The 21,696-nt window shown below is 37.6% G+C and overlaps 2 protein-coding genes across 4 annotated transcripts in view; one reads left to right on the forward strand and one right to left on the reverse strand.

Annotated features, from left to right (window-relative positions):
* LOC122073132 (histone-lysine N-methyltransferase SUVR5-like) overlaps positions 1-1,167 on the reverse strand; it is a 29,621-nt gene extending 28,454 nt beyond the window's left edge. Inside the window, exon 1 of one of the 2 annotated variants that reach the window (XM_042637666.1) lies at positions 708-1,164. The gene's annotated coding sequence lies outside the window, so the exon portion shown is untranslated. Of the gene's footprint in view, positions 1-707 lie in introns of both variants that reach the window. The other variant, XM_042637667.1, reaches the window with a different exon arrangement.
* A 4,408-nt stretch (positions 1,168-5,575) lies between these two features.
* On the forward strand, positions 5,576-16,178 carry LOC122072608 (probable hexosyltransferase MUCI70). 2 transcript variants are annotated; one of them, XM_042636973.1, is made up of 7 exons: positions 5,576-6,257; positions 7,388-7,534; positions 9,428-9,642; positions 9,881-10,057; positions 10,150-10,305; positions 11,832-12,108; positions 15,706-16,178. In XM_042636973.1, the coding sequence occupies exons 1-7, from the start codon at positions 5,921-5,923 to the stop codon at positions 15,936-15,938; spliced, it is 1,542 nt and encodes a 513-aa protein (XP_042492907.1). In that variant the 5' UTR covers positions 5,576-5,920; the 3' UTR covers positions 15,939-16,178. The 2 variants fall into 2 exon arrangements, with proteins under 2 accessions (XP_042492907.1, XP_042492908.1); XM_042636974.1 differs by lacking the exon at positions 7,388-7,534 and having other exon boundaries at positions 5,579-6,257.
* The last annotated feature ends 5,518 nt before the right edge of the window (positions 16,179-21,696 follow it).

Here is a 21,696-nt window from a genome sequence, read left to right on the forward strand (position 1 = left end):
AAACCTCCTAAACTAGAAACATAAATTTCAGAATATTAGTTGTTTAACCCTTCTAAAAAATTGATCATTAAGCCTTTAAAGGAAATAAATCATGTTTTCTTCCTGTTCCACGACGTAAGAAATAATCACTATTCTCAACGACCCAGAGTCCCAGATCTGAGAACACATCCACGATCCCTGAGTTCAGGTGTTATCACGATCAAAAAACCCTAAACTAAAATACCCAGATTATAAAAGACAAGAACAAGTGACGGAAAATTGTATCAAGAACCCACATTTATCACAATCAACAGTTTCACAGATCATCAACAAGTAAACACGTCAAAGTCCAAATTCAAATGTTACAACCCATAGGATGAAAACAAAAAATTAAAGAAAATAAAATAATTAAATTAAATTAAAACTAGGGTCCAAATCCAAATCTAAAATCCTTGATCAAATAAACCCATTCGAAAAAATTACTAACTCATCTAATCAAACAAGGGTTTCGTCCCAGTTTTGTTATTATTGACTTATTGGATTAAGTTTCAGGGGAAGGAGTATATATGGAGATTTGAGAACTTGAGACTAGAGATGGGACATAAACAAAGACTGTACAAAGGTTACATGCAAGACATGTCTAAGCACACCCACACGCACACACACATACACACACACACACGCTAACGATAGTAGAAGGTGATGAGAAATGAGGCTAGCTAATGTACCTTTAAAAGGGAAAGGGTGCAGGAGATGGTAGAATCCCTGGATGATCATCTCCTTTGTCCATGGACGTTTGGTGGTGTGGGGTGAAATTGAGATTGGCGATTTTATCCTAAGATTGTTCCCAAGTGACCAATTCCTTTTGGTTTCAGGTATGTGTCGAGTTTGTGTATCTGATTGGAAAAAAAAAATACCGATACAGAAGGGGGAAGAAGCCGACCTTGACGGGGGTACAAATGGGTGTCTAAGAGATCTTTTTTTTACAAATTTGTAGTTAGGTGAGTGAATCTACAGCTTCTGTATCCCGCTTCCTTTTTCCTCTCTTTCTTTTTCTTTCTTTTCTCTCCCAAGACCCCAACTTTATAAGAGTACTTCATCTCCTAAGTTATAGGCTGCAAACTAGCGGCCAATTTTTGGCCATCATGAACGTCTCTCTACCTTCAATGGCTGAACCCAGAAAAAATAAAATTTGTTACACCACCATAAATCTATTAACCCAGCTTTTAGGTCCCAGGTCGCATCGATAAGGTTTTAGGGTTCTGGATTTTTTTTTTTTTAAATTGAGGAAATTGCGAGAGCCCTACATCTTGAATTAATACAGGTAAATTTGGAAGGTCTTCATCATTTTTGGACAAATATGAAACATTAACTTTAACACTATTTTAGTTCAGGCTTTTATCAATCACGTGGTACTCCTAATGATACGTCTGCCTTATAGGGTCATGAATAATTTAGTTAACATTAATAAACCTTTCTCCCATTTTTTTTAAATTTTTGAGAGCTTGGCACCACAACCAAACAGGAGATCCAACAAAAAAAAGGAAAAAAAAAGACACCTACTTGGATTGCAACGGCAGCCAATGAAATGGAATCAATAAAGGTATTTATGAGTTATTCCACATAATTGGCCATCAATAGGGTTGTAACTACTTGGCTGCAACTTGTTCAGCACCCAAATTTTATCCCCCCTAAGGGTGTCAAATTATCGTTTGATTCAATTTTTTATCGGGTTGAATCAATTTCGACTTCTTAGGAGGCCATCCCAAATCAAACCATTAAAAAAAAAATTGTTTTAATTTTGATTCAATTTGATTCGATCGATCCAATTAATTGAGCGGTTATTTTCTGTAGTGAGTGCCACGGTGTGATGAACATCAGATGGCCGAAAGCATCTAGACACATGCCCCCAAGATCATTTTGGTCATCCGATGTTCACCGCACTACTGCAATCACTATAGAAGATGTTTCCACCATGTAATTTAGGCTGAACTTTGACACCTTTCTAAACCCCACCAATTCCTGATCACACAGCAAGACTGGTTAGATTTTTAGATTATACCACTAGAGTTGGATGTAATGATAGATAACAAAAAGGTCAAAAATATCTCAAAAGCAATCTTTTTGGGTTTTGCAAAGATACTATGGTTGCATGATTGCATCATCCAGCCAAAGATCCACTATGCCCATCATATCATCTCGGCAATTTCGCCAATCCGATCCAATTTTTTAAACCTAGGACAAGATGGTCATGGCCATCAACGTTTTGGTTGATTGAATCATTTTGGAGATGTAGATATATTCCATGTGTAGGCCTTTCTTCCTCCATTGGCAAAATTCTTTTCTTCTCGTATCCAAAATAATGATAACCACAAATTTTATTTTATATCTTATATGGAAACAGAGGTTATGATTATCTAACTGTGTTTGGTAGCCAAGAGGGGGAAAAAAATTAGAAAAAAAATGAAATGAAATGAAATGATGAGAATATTAAAAAAAAAAAAAAAAAAAAAAAAATACAACTTTTTTTGGCAGATATAAGTAAATGTTTAATATTTCAACTCTAGTCAATCCGCAGGTTAAAATGCAGAATACTTTCCCCTTCGTCAAATGTTTAATAATGATGACCTTAGATTCGTGGGTGAAACCTTCATCATGGGTGAAAGAAATACTTTTTCCTTCGTCAACTTAAGATATTTGATTTCAATACAACACTTGATATTAGATTTCAACAAGTGTTTCAAGTGGCTTAATCAATTTGAGAAAGATGGGTTTGTGATGTTTGTCATTCTTTAAGCATAATGGTGAGTCCCTTATTCAAAAAAAAAAAAAAAAAATTGAACCAAACCCAACCAGATCCTTTGAGCTACATCAGAGTATATAAAGAGGTGGCATAGGGTATCTTCTCAGTATCCACATAAAGGACAAGTGGAAAGTCAATCAACATCACAGCCTTGAAGGAGAACTGCTAGGGCATCAAAGCATGCTTTTCAAAGAAAACTGTTCAATTCCAGGATCAGGCAGCTGCTCCATAAAGCCTTATAAGGTGAAGAAGCAAATGGCTTGGCCTTGAACTTCCAAAAAAATAAAATGCTTGGCCTTGAACCTTCAAGTGCATTTGAGTGGGTTTTCTACACTCTATATGCAGACTTGATAGAGAATTGTCCCAGCCCCTCTCCCTCTCCCTCTCTTTTGGAGATGACCTCATACTTCTTGTTTCTCAACTTCTTATTGGTTGAGCCTCTAGCTTAAGAATGTTAGTGGTACATGTATCTTTCTCCCTATCTTTTTAACATCCAATATATAAGAGGATAGGAAGTATTTCGCTTTCATAATCATATCTTAACCCCATCAAATGGACATGATCTAAGGCTCCATGCCTGCTTTGCAAGGTCTTTATCGAAGAGACACCACCATTATGCTTATATTCCTAGTGAGCTGATCCCAAGTCTCAACTCACCCAAGCCAATTTGCTCTCAGAATCTGATTGCCCCACCAGAACCCTCGGTGTATATTGTTTAACTCATTGCAAAGAATTGTGGTGCAATAGAGAGCACCTCTTGGCATCGCTTGGAATAGGCACTAGCCTTAACTTTAAGAAGCAACCCTTTCCCAACTGAACATAGCAATTTCTCTATCCAGGCTGGTTGCATCTTTTTCCATCCTTTTACGATGAAAGCAAAGGTTTTGTGTTTTGATCTTCCAATATCTATAGGAAATAAGCCTCAAGTAAATCTCAGGTAGAGGATAGACCTCAGATCCAACTCTTTTCCAATACGTTGGATGTTCAACGCGATATCACGACATCATTGGATGAGTAGGTGGAGTCAATCAACATCATTGGATGAGTAGGTAGAGTCATTGGTGTTGAAGAAAATCATTTTCCTCATGAGGAGAATTTAGATAATTTGATTTATTTATTTATTTATTTGATTCATTGATCAAGTTGTTGAAGGAAAAAAAAAGTCTTAAAAGATAAAATAAAAAAAATTATGATTACATAATTATTTTTGGCAAAGTTTTTATGGTCTGCAGACCAATTAAGGGATTTGCTTGTCTGGAATAATCTCATACCTTCATATAGAATCAGAAAATCTAGGTCGTTCATTAAAATTACTTTTTTGTATATACGATGTACTAGCAGTTTTTCATAATTTCCATTATTATCAGCGGTCCTCCAATTCAATAATCCGCCAATATAGTACTCCTTTGCCATTCCCATTGATGGGTGGAGCAGAGTAATTGTTGACAAACGAACCAGAAGAAGACGACGATGAAAGCTCACCATCCTTTTGGGAAAGGTGATTGTTGCTTCCTCCGGCGAAACCCAAAAAGAAATCAAAACTAGCAACCTTGTGGGGTACTCCTAAGAGGCATGGATCTTCAATTAAGTATTGGTATTGAAGAGAGTTGTTCAGAGCCCGCATCGGAAGTGATCGGATTTTCTGCGAATCACTCATAACCTAGAAAATTTGTTTGTTGATTTCTCTTTCTGAATCAGAATCGAGAATCAATGGAGTGAAAGGAGTAAAACAAAATGGGGATTTCAATTGTACCATACATTTTGTTCAGCTGTGTTTATTGCACCCTGGTTTTGAAGGAGAGAGACAGCGAACACAGTTTCCTTGATCGACAAAAATGGGGAGGGTTCACCTTGACCAATGGAAATTTACAAAACCCAATACCACTCAACCATCAAAATAGCTAAAAACATTGGCCATTTTTACTGGAAAATCATATTCAAAATTCACAAGCCATGAATATAATGCGCAAGGTTTTCTTGCCTTTTGCGTAGAAATCGCACATTGATAAAAATATCCCATCTCGCCGAAACTGGTAGGAATCTGAGATCCGAGGGGCTTAGAAGTGGAGGGTTGTCGATTGTGAATTTCTATAAACTTGATATATGGTTTTGATTTTACCTTATAAATTTGTCTCTTTAAATTCTTGATTTAGGTTAGTGAATCTGTGCAAATATATGGAAAATCAGATACTGAGGCGATCTTGAAAAAGAATAACAAAAGCAGATGTGGAATGTGATTATGGAATGAGGATGTAGCCTTTGAGCAGTTTATTGTTCTTATTTTGGTGTTTGATTGCCTGCTCTTAGTTCTTTGTTGCAGAGCTCTATTACTTGTTATGGTGAAAGAAGATGATGTAAGATGAAGCATTAAACATGAGATATGGAACCAAGGATATTCGCCTGGCTCGTATATACCGATCGTATTTTGAATAGAATTCTTTTAAAACACATAATAGAATATCTTACATCAATGCATTAAATTCATGCTAATTAGATACTATAAAAATTAACACACAAAAGATTCTTAAATGAGGTGGTCGACCAGAAAACCCCAATTTTTTTTTTATTTTTTTTTATGTATCTTATTTTTCTTTCCAATTTATTTATTTATTTTCTTATTTTTTACTTCCAAACATAGCCTTTAGTGCCAGCAACCAGGGACAGGAGCACATGTGGAATTCAAAACTGACAGGTGGAGGGTCAGGGCACAAGAGAAGGCCAGGGAGGACATACAGCGCGCAAGTAAGGTATTTATGTAAACATTTTACACACTTCCTTCGTTTATTTACTAAAAGAACCTCGTCAAGAACTGCATTTTACTGACGGTTCCCTAAATGTGATGTCATCTTCTTCTGATTCAGGATTCAGGATTCAGGATTCCGGGAAGGAAACTTCGCTTCTCTCGTCGAGTCTCTGGCCCTCTCAGCTCAAAACCAACTCAATTTGTATTCTCTGCTCACAATTGACGTCTAAGTTCTGTTATCTCAACAAAACCTCAACTGTAAAAAGCTAGTCCGTGGATTCCAGTTTTGAATTTTGTCGAAAAAGCTTGATCTTTGTTCCCTCCATCGTTGCTTTTAGCTTTAGGTTTCTGCAATTGGTGCCACTTGATCCGGCCATTGTTTTTTGTCTTCTTCGATGTTCAACAGCGTTTCCATCTCCATCTCCGATGACGAGTCAGACGAGCTCGCTGGAAAGATGCGAGTTCGATCTCGAAGGAAACGCAAGAAATTAAGGTTTCGAGGGCAGGATGATTTTTTGCGCCGGATGTTTAGGAAGTTGTTAAAATGGTGGATGCTTTTGCTGTTCCTGCCTGCGGTTGGATTGCTCATACTCGAGACATCGAGAATCGCCGGAAAGCCTAATGAGGGTTCGAAATCGTTGTCGAAATCGGGATTTGTTGGAGAAGAGATATCGGAGGGGAACTTAAATCATCTAAATCCGACGACAAGGATGGTTAACGGGGTCAGAGAACGTGAGTAGCTTCAACTCTGTTAATCCTCGTTTATAGGCAATTTAAATGAGTTCTGCCAAAAAATGCATTTCCTACTTTGGCAATTATTATATGCTGTTCCTTCAAAATTGTTCTTTAGGACTTTGTCTGAGGAACTGGAGCTTGCTTTGTACATCACCCCATCTCAATTTGTCATTATTTGTAATTTCTTCTTCTTGTTTTGATTAGTTCGGCTGGTATTTCACTTAGGATCTAGTTTGGGTGGCTTGAAATTCCTGAGAACCATTTCATGATGTCGATAAACCCTAACTTATGAACGGCGGCTTATTGGAGGTCATATGCTGTTGCTTTCGTGCTTATTGGAGATGCTTTTGATTCAATATGCTACTGGTTCATCAAATACCCATGCATCCCACATGTAGTATCTCACTGAATGTTATTACGAACAATGATTATCATTCAAACAGTTGTGTATTAGTTAAGGATATAATTAAGAATGTGAACAACAGCCCAGGCTCATAAAGCATATCATAAGGTGGCTTAATAAGTGTCCAGCATATCCTATGAAGTATTGTGTTCAAAGTTGCCAAAGCAACATCCTTTGGAGTTGGACAATGATGCATCTTGAATTCCTAAAATGATGATAGGTCTTTGACGTAGTCATAATCATGGACAATTTATGTCCACTCCAGTTTCTCCTATGCACTATTCCCTAGACATTTCTTGCGGCTACATTCAGACAGCTCTTTTCCAATGGTTGGTTCTCTCTTCTCTTATATATATGCAAGAGAACGCTACCCGCTTACGTGGGCACTACGCCGGCACGCGGGCCAATGGGAGGGTGCACGGGAGGGGGGGCAGCATAGTCTTTTTGCACCCGTCTGTGTCTATGCTTAGAGAGAGCCTCTTGTGGTGAGTGAGTCCCATTATTGGGTTGAGGAGTGTGTCTCAATTTGAGTTTGAGGTCTTCTGTGATTGAGTGATTCCCACACTTGGCTAGGGTGACCCCAAGCGACCCTTCAGTTAAGCGGTTCTCTTTGACCTTTGTCATTTTGTACTTGATTTCTTATTTTGGTAATTGAACTCTTTTATATTCTTGAGCTGCATCAACTTGGTATTAGATCAAATTCTGATCTTGAGCACCATGTTAGAGGTAGAGCATGAGTTGAAGAAGCTTGATCGTGACAGTTGGACAATGAAGATGGCCACATCAAATTTGAGGACGAGTTCTTTCAAATATGGGGAGAATGATGTAGTCATGATGATGGACAATTATTGTCCATTCCACTTTCTCCCATGTACTATTTCCAAGACATTTCAGTAACTATATTTCAACCGCTAGGTCTCTCTTCCCTGTATATATTTGCATTGTGAAGTATGAATATATATGCATTGTAAAGTATGAATATATATGCATTGTAAAGTATGAATATATATGCATTGTGAAGTATGTATATATATATATATATATATATATATACATCCACACACATAAGTGGTCCTCTTTGAGCATTTTTATCTCGTACTTGATTTCTTATGTTGGCAATAAATCTCTTTATATTTTTTTTAGTTTATTTTGAGCTGCATCAGTCCTGAAGAATTTGGGTTGTACCTTTGCGTTTTGGTTGACACTAGCATCTAACTGTAGGTTCTGGGAGATGCTTTTAGGTATTGTGGAGAACGCCTCCCCCTTTTTTTTTTCTCTTCTTTTGGTTTTTGACATGTGACACGATGGGGGAAAGTTGATAAAGCAGGCTCAGACATTTGCAAGGAAGGCCAATGACTGCTAGTGAGGAGTTATATCATGCATATGGAAGGATTTAAAAGAATAAAAAAGGAAGACCAAAATGGATTTGGTTGATTGAAAAAAACATGAGGGCTTATAATTTAATAGAAGATATGGGGCCCATATAGAGTGGATTTGTGGAACAAGATTCTTAGCAAGAAGCTGGGATAACTTGCAAGATTCAATAAGATTTCATTGGGAGTATGAATGAGGACTGTGCAAGTATTTAAGATGAAATGGGATGAGGATTCCCAAACTAAAAGCAACGATATCCGATTCTTTTTTTGAAGAACGAGGAACCAATTTCATTAAACTGTAGATACAGAAAAGCTATCAAAGACAGTGCATCGTGCCATATATTGGATGCATCATTCACTACAGAAGTGTTTTAAGTTATACATTAGCACATCAAAAATACATTGAATTCCCTCCAAAATATGTTTTTTTCATCATGAGACTCCGTCCAAATTATTGGGCTGATGAGATCCAATATATGCTCGTCTTCCCGCCAAAGGTTGGAATGACATCAAACACCCTTGACGTTTCTCTTTCATAACCCCTAAATGATGGCAGAAGGAACCATATCTTCATAATATATCACCATGGATGTCAAATTGAATTGGAGGCCATAAAATTAAACTTCTTTGGTTTACCCTTCCTCTTAAAAGAGGACTAGTCAACACCTCCATATAGCCTTTTAACCTCACACTTGATGGAAGGATATTGAATTTCTCATACTTACATTTGTGAACTGAACACTGATCGGTTAATTCAAAGGAACCACCCAACTAAAATCTTCAACCATATTAATCTTACAAATTGGGAAGGGCTCCACCACATATCTAATTAACTAATCTTAACAAAAGCTAACAGAAAATGCCTCTGGGGTATTTCTATGTAGAACATGAATCACTGCCATAGTACCATCCAAATCAATGGAATACTTCCTTAGGCAGTTGAGGAGGAGAGTGTGTCCATGTAGCTTTCACAAGAAGAGCTCTTCCAAGTGAGGTCATCAGCTAATCTTATAACTGCAAACTTCAAGTCAATGCTTTATTGGTATAGCAAGAGCTCGTCCAAATGAGGAGAATGCAGTAACCAGAGGATGGGTTTCTACTTATCAGGTGGTCAAGGGTTGGTATTTTGCACAGAACCACTGTTTTTTATTTTTTTGGTAATTTCCTCAAGTATGTTTCCGTCGCTTCAAATGTCTTCTCTTGTCTTGCCATTTTGAGCTCAAAGGGTTAGGGAGGTGGCAAGTAGAACTTTGCTTTTCATGATATATAATAGGGAAGATGTTGGTTTGTTGGTAGTGTAGTTTTTCTCCTTCATCCATTCTATTGGATATATCCTGAAAGTTATAAGCAATTCATTTCATGATTCTCTTTTTACTGGATTCGAGCAGGTTGCTTGAAGCTTCTACCTCCAGAAAAACTCCAGCATCTAGATATACCTGCAGGCGAAGAACCAACCCTTCCTGTCAAAAGATTGGTATACAAATCAGATATTGAGTCATCTTATGTAGGAGGCAATGCTACAGTGCTACAACATACAGAAGCTACAAGATTCAACTTATTCACAGGGTACCAAACTCTTCATGAAAGAGAACAAAGTTTTAAGGTTGTAATATTCACCTTGATATTTTCAAGAAGGCTTAGAATAGTTTTCATTCTCATTGAATATGAAAGTGGCTGAGTTAACTTTTCAACTGCCTACAGAACAACTCTCATTAACATTTAAACTCCTATCTTCCATGTTTCCAGAAGTTCCTTTTTTAATATGCTTTCAACTACTTCTCTGATGCTGAAATTGGTGTTCAGTTTATTATATTGTTATTGTGCATAAATGAACGTTTCAGGTGAATGAAACTGCTGTGGTGCATTGTGGTTTCTACAGTGAAAATGGAGGATTTAAGGTTTCCATAGAGGACAAAAATTACATGCAAACTTGCAAAGTTGTTGTCTCTACTTGCACATTTGGTGGTGGAGATGATCTTTATCAACCTATAAATATGACTGAAGAGTCTCTAAGAAAGGTTATCCTATACAGCACGCACAACTCTGCCTATTCATGGTTATATTATTGCTTTCACATGTAATAAGATGCACAGTTTTGGTTGTGGTGCAGGTCTGCTATGTTGCATTTTGGGATGATATTACTTTCAGAACCCAGGAAGCAGCGGGAAGGAAAATTGATGAGAACCAGATGATTGGTAAATGGCGCATCGTGCTTGTTAAGGATCTTCCCTTCACAGATCAACGGTTGAATGGTAAAATCCCTAAGGTAGCAAAAGTTCATATTGTTTCAAAATTGCTTCTGAATTTTTATGCAGTTTTTGAATTATTTTTTGTATGCTCACTTAAAGTATGAAATTTGGAATTAATCAAGAACATCTAAAGAGGAACTACAGAAATCATGTGTATTTTCTATGTACAGCTTCAAATATTTAGGTGCCAAAGCTTTATCATTGGCGGAAAAGCCTGAATGAACCATCCCTGCACTAAGACAAACATATGATTTTGATAGTCGTAGAACATTTTGATGGTCTAGTTGTTGAAGCTGGTTATGATGAGCTTTGGTCTGTTGTTTTACTACAGGGATTAGTTCTGTTGGGGGGTGGGCATGATGTCTTGTATTAGTCACATGGATTTGTGGGTTGATTTTGAAGGGCTGTAGGAATTGGCCCACCTTGTGTTTCGTTACTGGGGCCGCAACGAACTGGCTGGTCTATGGCAGGGGTTCGGAGGCGGCAGACCCTGAGGAAATATATTTAGGGTTACATAGGTATTTCGGTAATGTACCTATATCATGTTGCTATGATTTTGTAGTGAGTTTATTCTCCGTAATCTGAGAGAGGTGTGATGATGACTAGAGGCTGTAACCCTACTATCCATTGATAGTGAAGGAGGTCTCATCTCACCGTGGATGTAGGCAATCTTGCCGAACCACATAAATCCTTGTGTTGCATTGAGTGATTGTTTGGTTGTGATTTCCATTTGTTTCCTTCATCGTTTTGGTGCTTTTTTTTGGAAGTCTTTTATCGTATCCTTAAGTTTCATGATTGTTAGATGCTTGGTTAAATTTGGTGAGATTATGGAGTCCGTTGGTTTCCCAGAAAATGAAATTACAATAGCCTTATATGTCTATATTATGCATTCACTTGGACATATTAGATAGAACTTAAATTAGTGGGTCAAAGCATCCATAAGGGTACTTTCAAACCTTAAAACTTCTGTCCAAATGGAATTAGTTTGATCCAATTTCAACTTTGCCAATTTTTACTGGTCAGTGCTATGCCTAGGATTCTGAAGTCAGAACTCCTTAATTTTCAGTGTGTTATAGACATACAGGTGCTAGCTTGCCCTGCCTGGCGGCTCAGAGAGCTTTTTCCCTAGCTTCTAGTATCTTACAAATTTATGATTGGTTTTTATTTGTCACCATGTCTCCAGTTGCTGATTAAGTCTTTGGGTCAGTTTGACTGAAGCTTACTCTGTTCTGTGTCTTTTATTTTTTCTGTTGAATACTAGAAGTTATTGTTCGTATGTACTTAACAACATCAGCAGCTATATTGGGTTGTTATTTCCTGGGGTTAGGGTTATTTGACCTAATCCTACACCACTTTTCTTTTGTCATGTCTATTTTTTATTTTTTGCGCCTTTTCAAAATCAAACTGAGAGAAAATCCAATTTAGAGAAAAGAAGCCTGGTCATTTTTAATAACTACGGAGGTCATAATTACTACAGTACTTGTGATTTACTTCCCTATTCAAATTCCACCTGACCATGAGAGGTTTCTCTTTTCCTTCGCAGATGTTGAGCCATCGACTATTCCCTCAAGCAAGGTATTCAGTATGGGTAGACTCTAAATCCCAGTTTCGAAGGGATCCGTTAGGTGTGTTGGAGGCACTTCTTTGGCGTACAAATTCAACGCTTGCAATCTCAGAGCATGGAGCTCGTAGTAGTGTTTATGACGAGGCCAGGGCTGTGGTTAAGAAACACAAAGCGACCCCAGAAGAAGTTGAGGTGCAGTTGAGCCAGTATCGTCGTGATGGTTTTCCTAATGACAAGAGGTACAATGGCAAGAAAGGTATGCTTCTAACCACTGCCTCTTGTTATTCCAGTACTTTGATTCGAGAGAAAAACTCTTAATGTAGCAATATGGAAAATATTTTCATGCTATTATAATTTAGAAAGAAAGTTATGCTGATCATATGGACAACAACAACAAAAAATTCAGCCTAATCCAAACTTAATGGGGTCTGCTACATGGATCCATGCAAAAAAAGTAGGGGAAACTGAGATCCAAACAAAATAGGGGGAATGAAGAGATAAGAAATGAGGGATGAGAAATGAAAGTGAGAGGAAAGAGGCACAACCCAGCAAGTCCAGAGAATCTCAGCCAGATTGGGGTCAGCTACATGGATCCTTGCTCTCCTATAGGCTCTATTCGAGGTCATACTTGGGAGAAGATGTATAATATGCATGCCATTTCTCACAACTTCTCATATGGTCATTTAGGCCGACCCCTAGCTCTTTTAGCTCCTTCAATCGGAATTAGATCACTCGTCCTTACTAGGGCATCTCAGGCCCTGCTGAACATGGCCATATCACCCCAAACGACTTTATTGGAGGTTGTCATTGATAGGGGGTACTCCTTAATCAGCTCTAATGCGTTCATTCCTTACTTTATCATTCCTAGTTTTGCCATATATCTGATGCAGTACCGAAGGCACCAAGAGTCTACACAAGAAGGACCAAAAGGGTCGACCCAAGTGGCTGCCTGGGTCGACCAGATCTGGCCTAAGATAGCCCACGGTTTGGGCTAGTGATGGGGGATATTAGATCTTATTTAGTTTATAATTTTAGTCATATAATTAGTTTCTAATTCCTGTCTTAAGTGGTTTCTAATTTCAGTTTGTATCTAGTTTATTTTTTACAATTTCTGTTTTAGTGACTACATGTAACTAGTTTTTAGTAACTCAGATTTAGCAACTTCTGAGTTACTATTATTTGTAAACTACCCCATCATTATTATAAATAAAGAAGAGGGCACACTATAGCCCACGATTTTATGTTGAACAAAAAAACTCTTGTTTGCTGCTGCCGCTGGCTTCCATGGCTGTTCCTTGTGTCTGATCCAAGCGACTCCTTGCGGCCTGAAGTCCAGGAGGTCCCTCAGTTTCTATTGCTCTTTCTCAACTGATTTCAAGTTTTATTATCAGAGATCTATTGCTGTACAACCAGGTATTTATAACTTCAAATTTTCTGCCCAGAAATTCTAAAACAGAACCCTTTGGCCTCTTCTGCTGGAGCCAGTTCCAGCCACTGATTGGCTCCCAAACAGTGGTTGATTGTTCCCCTGTACTCCTTAAGGATCGATCCAAAGTAGGCCTGATTCTGTGCTGCCATTAAAGAGATATTCAAAATCTCCAGAATTTTGTCCTGTAGTGATTTTGCCAGAATATAACCAGAATCGATAGCCTGATCTGTTTTATTCTGTTCTGTTATTTTTCTGCTGTTGTTTTGGGACTGCTGCCTCTTATTATTACTGTTGGATTTTAGTTTATTTGATCTACTGATATCTGGGCTAAGTAGCATTGAGTACTGTGATCGATAGCTATTGTTTTCCTCTTTTCTGTTGGTCTGATTATTGCTGGTATATTAGTCTGCTGTGGATTATTGTGGAGGTTATGTGGTTGTTCTTTGGTTTAATTTTTCCTGCAGTTTGGGTCTAGTTTGGCTTGTCAAACCTAGTCCTACATTAATATCTATCTTAACATCCCCATCTTTCCTACACATAGCCTCTCTATATGACACTTCTTAACTGCCCAACATTTCACCCCATTCATCATAACCAATCGTACATCAGTCCCATAGAACTGTCTTTTAAGTTTTAAAGGAATATGTTGGTCACACCTCACCACTATCCCACTTTAAATGGTGGACCCAGATATCTAATATGATCGATTTGTGGTATATCTCTCCTCAAATTTTACCATGTCACTATCTATCATAGTGTGACTAAAATTATACATCATATACTCCGTCTTCGATTTACTCATCTAAAAGCCTCTTGTTTCCAAGGTTGATCTTCATAACTCTAACTTAGTGTGAATCTTTGCTTTCGTCTCATCCGCCAAAACTCTATCATTGGCGAAGAGCATACACCACGGGATGGGGAGTGCTCTCGTTAGCTCTAACTTACTGTGAATCCTTGCTTTTGTCTCATCCACCAAAACGATATCATTGGTGAAGAGCATACACCACACGATGGTGGGTGCTTGGCTGGCTTTCCCTGTTCTTTTCTTTGTATTTTTCTTGAGTTTCTCCCCAAATTTTTTTGGTGAAACTACATTGTTTGATATATCATATTTTAACATTGCATCTATGACATCTTGGGTTGACTTGTTGATGGACAGTTGAACTGGTAAGTCACCATCTGGACATCTTTTTGGGTTGATGAATGAACCGGCTTGCAAAATATTGGCCAAAATAGACTTTTGTATAAATTTATTATGTTATCGGTAGGCTATAATGGGCTTGGTCCTTTGCCAAGAAAATCCTAGATTTTTTTTATTGGTTACTCAAGAAATTCCTAGATTTTTTTATTGGATACTTGAGAAATTCCTAGATTACTTCTATCAAAATATGAATACTTTGAGTAACAAAGCAGAAAATATGACAGGCTTTTATGTACTTTTATCTATTGTCCTACTAAGTTCTAAATAAATGAGGTCGATCATTCATTTAAAGTGCTATATTATCCTGCCTGTACATGAATATAACTACTTGGAATAAATATATATAATATTATTGAGGGGTTAATTATGTTATTCATAGAGTGAACAAAGGCATTTTAAAACCTATTAAGGAGATGGATAAAATTTTGTAATGGCATCTAACAAATACACAATTTCTTGAGAAGAAATATAATTGTAATTAGAAAACGTGGAAAAATAAGAGTGAAATAGTAATTTAGTTATGTACTCATCGGTCACTTCAGCCGTTCATTTCATTTTTCTTTTCCTCTTTCCTTGACTGAGCGTATGGCCTGTAGTGCCATGGAAAAAGCGGTCGTGTAAGGAGGACAAGATTTAAACAAAGCAAAAACAACACTGCGCTTTTAGAAGTAGAATTTCCAGACAGTAATTTAGTTATGACATGCATAGTCTAGGGTTTGTTCCAAGTGTGATCGTAGATAGAGCCGATTGAAGGGCTAGGATCCATGTACTGACCCCATTTAGCTGAGATCTTCCTATTCTGCTGGGCTGTGCTTCTTCCTTTTTACTCTCATTTTACTTTCATTCGACTTTCCTTTCTCGTATTTTATTTTAAACGGATCCATGTAGCGGACCCCATTAAGTTGGGATAAGATTGAGTTTGTTGTTGAAATATCCTAGAGAACTAGGTGGATTGACTTTTTCTAACTTGGGACCAGATTCATTACTAGGTGGGTTCATGTTCAATGTCCATATGAAAAACTTACACTGAAATTACCGTTTGTCATTTATCCCAACACACTCCTTGTCGCTACCATCAATATCCATGACGGAGGGAAAAATATCCCCATATAGGAAATTAAGCCTGTTGGAATATGTGCAGAAACTTTGATTTATTTATGTCTTATCTTTTATGATTGAAATGTTATTATGTCAGCTCTACTCATGAATGTTGATCTGTGCAGCTCTTTCTGAAGCTTCTGTTATTTTGAGGGAGCACACACCATTGACGAATTTGCTCATGTGCCTCTGGTTCAATGAGGTAGTTCGTTTCACATCACGCGATCAGCTCAGTTTCCCTTATGTTCTGAGGCAATTAAAAGTGCTGAAGACTGTAAATATGTTCCCTGTCTGTACACGCAAAGATCTTGTGAATAGTATGGGCCACTTGCGCAAAGCTCAACCCCTGGTGACTTGAGATTTGTTGGTGCCCAGATTGGAGGAGAGGGTAGGCGTTGTTTTCATCCATAATTAATCTGTAGGTGATTCTCGAACTAGATTAGTGTAATGCCTTCATTCTTTCCATCCTATTCATTTTTTGCATTTTCAGTTAATTGTATCTGCAAGTGGTGCTCATATATAGCCAATTTCCTGTTTCGTTGCCTCATACACTCTCATAGATATTTATCATGATTTTCTGTTTCGCAGTAGGTATTAACGTAGGCATTCCTGCTGGAACTTCTTGAATATATATATATATATATATATATTTATGAACCTCTTGAATATTTGAGACAGGTTAATTAAGCACATCCAAATGCCTTGAAATCATGTTTTCCCTCAGATTGATTTGTTTTTTACAAATAAAAATCCTGGTTTAGGATATATATATATAGTCTTATTTTGCCTTGTTGCTATGTCAACTTGGGCAGAAATTTGACATGTGATCTAGGGTCCTACACTCATCACTTCATAAAATATGAGGTACATCCAAGTTGCCACACTAGATGACCTTCCTAAATAGACCAATGCCCCTGGCTGCTTCAATGGTCAAAATCTTATATTGTACCTTGGGAACCAGGGATCAAGTATTGGTACCTCAAAGACCTAAAAAAAAGAAACAATTCCCCCCTCCCCCTCCCCCCTTTTTTTTTTTTTTTCTATTTCTTTGGGAAAAATGAGGGTCTATTTTAAACTGTCTATGATGATAACTATGGGAAAGGATAATAATGGAAATCCAGGCTACCACGCTGGCATGATTAGCCTTTCATGAAGCATTTGCCATTTGTCATATTGTTTCTAGAGTATAATCTTTTGTTTCTTATTAGGTAGTCGATTCCAATACACTGGTGGTAGGAAGTAGGAACCTTTCCGACACACCCACTTTTAACATTGTATGTTGGATGGGTTCAAATTTTATGGACAAGTTCCAGGGGTCCACTGCTCTCTTGTCCAGTTTCATCCCTATTAGAGTTTGACACATGGCAAAATGAAGTTTAGAAATTCATATGAGAATTTTTGTTGAATTAAGTTTTGAAATTTGACTGGCAAATAATCTAGACCATGGTCTGAAAATTCAACACCCAGGATAGCGTGTCCAGGTGGCAATACTTACATAGGCATGTGGGAAAGGTACTAGCCATGGGCTTGCAGGAGCCATTTTTTAAATTTATATTTCAACTGATCAGTAAATTGATAGTCCATATCTAGTTTAATATAAAGCCAAATAGTTCGAAAAATGATTTGCATTTTGTCTAAAGGTACGTACATAAACATGAAATATGTAAGCTCGTAATGGCAAAAGGTTTTTTAAACTGGTATATCTAGAGGGTAGACCAGCACATGGTATTTCCTCGTGGTAGGTTGATGTTGCAATTTTAAATGTATTGATATGTGGGAGTAGGACATGGTACGTTTTAACATGGCCCATGCAGCCTGTAAGCGACCTCAAGGTGTATTTATAATTTAGCTGTAGCATTTTGGCCCTATCCAATTTGACAAGGGATGGCCCTATCCAATTTGACAAGGGATAGATATTTTTAAGGGGTGGGAATACTGCTTACAGATACACATACACACATAAAAAAAAAAAAAAAAAAAAGTTAAAGAAAGTTTTCTTTCACCTGAACTGTCCGGTTCTGACATCATTATAGGGTTCTAAAACGTCCCTCTATTAGATGAAACAGATAATGCCTTCCTCATGTTAAGCGATACCTCCTCATGTTGTGCGAATTGCGATTCCTCCTCATGTTTATTCGAAAATCATGGTCAAGGGATTCTCCTTCTCTTTGGCTCAAGAAAAACTCATTCTTTTTGTTTATTACTACCAATAATGGTCAGTTCAAAATCCATAAGTGAAGTAGATAATACCCTCCTGTTTGGCGCTCTTCTCCTTTTTCTTTGCTGGCTAATTTCATTTCATCTGATCTTGAAAAGATGGTTAGACATGCTCATGCCCGTTGGGGAGCCTCGGCTGGTTTAATTCAAACAGGCACACATGGGGGTTAGAGAGATAGAGAAAGAGGAGGAGAGAGATTTTGATTGATTTATCTGAAGTTTGATTCGACCCCATTTCCCATTCATTCATTTGGTCAGTTTAAGTTGATAATGGTATGTACTTTATGAAATTATTGGGATCATAGTAAAGTTGCTTTCTGTCATGGGTCAAGGTGTTTTTAGTTGTGGAGCCTGGCCTGAGCCCACATCATGTACATATATATAAACCACTATTACTATGGTAATAGGTCTCACAGAATCACAAATGGGATCAAGATATTTTTCTTTTTTTTATAGATAAGCCCTAATGAGAGTTGAACTCACCCACCACCTCTTAATGGGATCATGAAGTTCCCTACATATAGGGGTGTCAATTCGTGGCCCGAACCGACTAAACCAACCGGGACCAACCGTTTATAGACCAGCCCGACTCAGACCGTTTATTAAACTTGTCAGGCTTGAGCCCGGCCCGTTTATAAACGGTCGGTCTTGGTTTTGCTACTTGGACCGTCGGGCGCCCGACCGAGACCGACCATTTAACACCCGACCGAGACCGGCCTATTGTGCACCGGCCTAGCCAGACCCTTTAATGATTGTAGAATACCTATTTTACCCCTCAAATTAAAAAGTAAAAACTAAAAAGTAAAAACATGTTCACATTTTAAATAATGGTTATATTTGGTATCATTTATTGATTTATTGTCATTTTTTTGGGCTTGCATGAGTGGGCCGGAATATAAGAGCACATTTTAAAGAGGGTCCGTTTAAAAATCGGTTAAAACCCGTTTAACATTAAACATGTCCGTAGCCCGATTAAGGTGACCCGATTATAACCCGATTAAGGTGGTCCGATTATAGCTTGAGGCCGACCGACTGAATGTAAAGCGTACCATACCCTCAATAACTAAGCTCGATTAGTTAGATGGGCGGACACGATGTAGCCTTTGAAAGTCTTCAAGCCCGATTAAACCCGATCGAAACTGACCCGACCCGACCGGTTGACACCCCTACCTACATATCCACTTTGTGTGAAGGGTTTTCGTCTTCTCGAAAGTAAGAATTTTCTTTTGAAACCGAAATGCTTTTGCTCAAAGGATCCTCGAATTCAGTCAGAGCACTATTCGATAGGACTTCTATGTCAAGTAATATCTGAATTGGGTCCAATCAATTCCGAATCAATTTTCATTCAAAAATAGATTGGGAATCTGTTGGAGTCAGTCAGATTCTGCTTGAACTGGGATCGATGCATTATCGTGATGAGGGCAGAGGAGAAGAGGTAGCGGACAATGGGCTGAATGGTGAAGAAGAAGATGCCTTTTGCTGCATATCATTGGCATTGACTTGCTTGTCCAAATGTCTTTGGAAACTTTGCCTTTTCTGTCGCATACTTAGCCCCACCCCACTCTTGTGGCCTTCTCCTTCGTTCCAATTTCCAACTCTTTCCTTCGCCAATGGACGTTTCTGCTGGATTTCCTTATGTGAATCTCGAGGCTCTATCTCTCTCTTTCTTGTGAGGGATCGATAGCTTTCAGACCTGAGCAGAGATCCATATTATAGAAAACCCTGATTCGCTACTTTCGAAGTATCTCCCTTTCTTAATGAATTTTAATATCATTTTACTGTTATTAAGAACTAAGACCAATGGGTTTTGTTCAATCAACTCGTTTTTTGGGAAACTAGAAACTCTGATTCAATTTTTTTTTTCATTGATTTTTCTGTGTGTTTCCTGAAAATTTGATGAGCATTGGCCCATGGGTGGATGGTTCAAGTAGATTTGGAGGTGCAGAGGAAGAAAATCTGTTTATTTATTCATCTGTGCCTGATTCAATTTCTGAAACCTTGAATTCAAGGCTAATTGATCCTCCTTCCCAACTAGACTTACAATTAGTACTGGGCAGTCAGGTTTAGGCATTGATTCTTTGCCTTATAGGCTTATATGGGATCTTTGATTATCCCTGTAATCTAATTGCTGTCAAAAACCAATATAATTTTTTTAATATGAATCTCAAATAACTGTTTAGATCTTGTTGCTCCCTGACTATTGTCCTTTCCATAAACATTTTTAAAGGAACTATAGCTGTTCTAAGACAGAGATCCCAGTTTTAAATCACAGAGACACATGGGCATCTATACCAGTCTAGAAAAATTAGTTCTGTTAATCTATGCAACTTGGAAGTTGGTATTTTTATATATATTAGATTTTCATATTATTTTTTTGTTTATTTTGTTTATTTTGTTTATTTTTTTTTATTTTTTTGATGAAATCATCAAGAATAGAACAAGAGCATGTCTGTCAGTTTCATTTCAAAAATTGGTTTTCCAGTGGCTCAGAATTTTTTATAAATAAAATTGCCAGTTTACACTTTACATGGGCATTGGGAAGTGGAAACTACCCATCTTGCCTTATTGCCTTACAGACAAAATAAAAATTAGACAATACAAAAGATAAAATAGAAGTTTCACTGTTTATTTACTATTTCTCCTAGTGGCCCATAATGATCCTTCAAGCTATCTTATTAAATCATGTCTCAACCAGGTTGAAGTCAGTTTCATGGATCATTTTTATAAAATTTTAATGCATGCTAAGAAGCTTTCAATTAAACAAATTCATTAAGTTGGCCGCTTCAGTACACTGGGTCATTTAGTAGCAGAAAACAAAGAAGATAAGATCAAAAGGCTCTTTGAATCAAGATCCACATTAGCTAGTTTTGTATAAATCGATTGAATTTGGTTTTCCATTACACCTGAATCAGTGAAAATCACATTATAGAATCTATGATTTAAGGAAAGAATATAAAATTAATAAGGGACATGTTGGACCCAACAGTATGGTACGAATGTTCCGGCTTGGTGATTAAGTGTTTGATATAGCCTCTCGACATTTTTTGGGTAATGTTCTTTTCCTTTTAGGGAGAATTGTTAACTCATTGCTTTTTTATATTTGAATTATACATGTCTAAAAGAAAGGAGGAGTTTCGGAATGTCCTTTCATATACGTGAGGATCCACATCATTAAATGAAAAGAGAGAAAAGAGAGAAGAGAGAAAAGAGAGCTTGTTAAGGGGGATGTACACCATGAGTGTGAGTGCAAGGATTTTAAAATTGAATTGGACTGACCTAATTTGGATTGGAATTGGCTGAGGCTGATCTCAATTCCTGTCTATTTGACCCGACGAAAATTAGTATTAAGATATTTTAAGCAAATTCCTATCAATTTTGGACCAAATTTCTTTTCATCATTCTCACATAATAAACAGTAGAACTCATTCTAATACTCCCTCTCCTATTTTGACCATTTGGGTTTCATATGAACCCAATATGGATGATATCATTGTCAAAGGAATCTTCTAATCCCTAATTGATGTAGGGAATATCAGATCCCTCCTCCCACTGCCCTGGTAGGAAACCCTCCCTTATTCCTATTATAATATTATTAACATGAGGGTGACCACCCCACCCCATTCCTTTCTGGTAAGCGAAAGACCCTTAGGTGGCCAAAACCTAACAAACAAAGTGCCCCACATATCCAGCTCAATCCTATTGGTTCCTACTCTTTGGACAAAAAATACTGATTAGACTGATAGATTCATGTGTTTAATCTTTTAGGCTTTCTGCAACTCCAATAAGAATATATTAAAGAGTGAAGCAACGAAATCTCCTTCCTCCACAGTAAGAAAAAGTAGCTTTTCTAAGCCTATACCTTTCGACGACAAGAAAAAGGGGGAGAGGGGTCCTCTACT

This window comes from Macadamia integrifolia, chromosome 3 (assembly GCF_013358625.1).
Source record: "Macadamia integrifolia cultivar HAES 741 chromosome 3, SCU_Mint_v3, whole genome shotgun sequence".
NCBI lineage: Eukaryota > Viridiplantae > Streptophyta > Magnoliopsida > Proteales > Proteaceae > Macadamia > Macadamia integrifolia.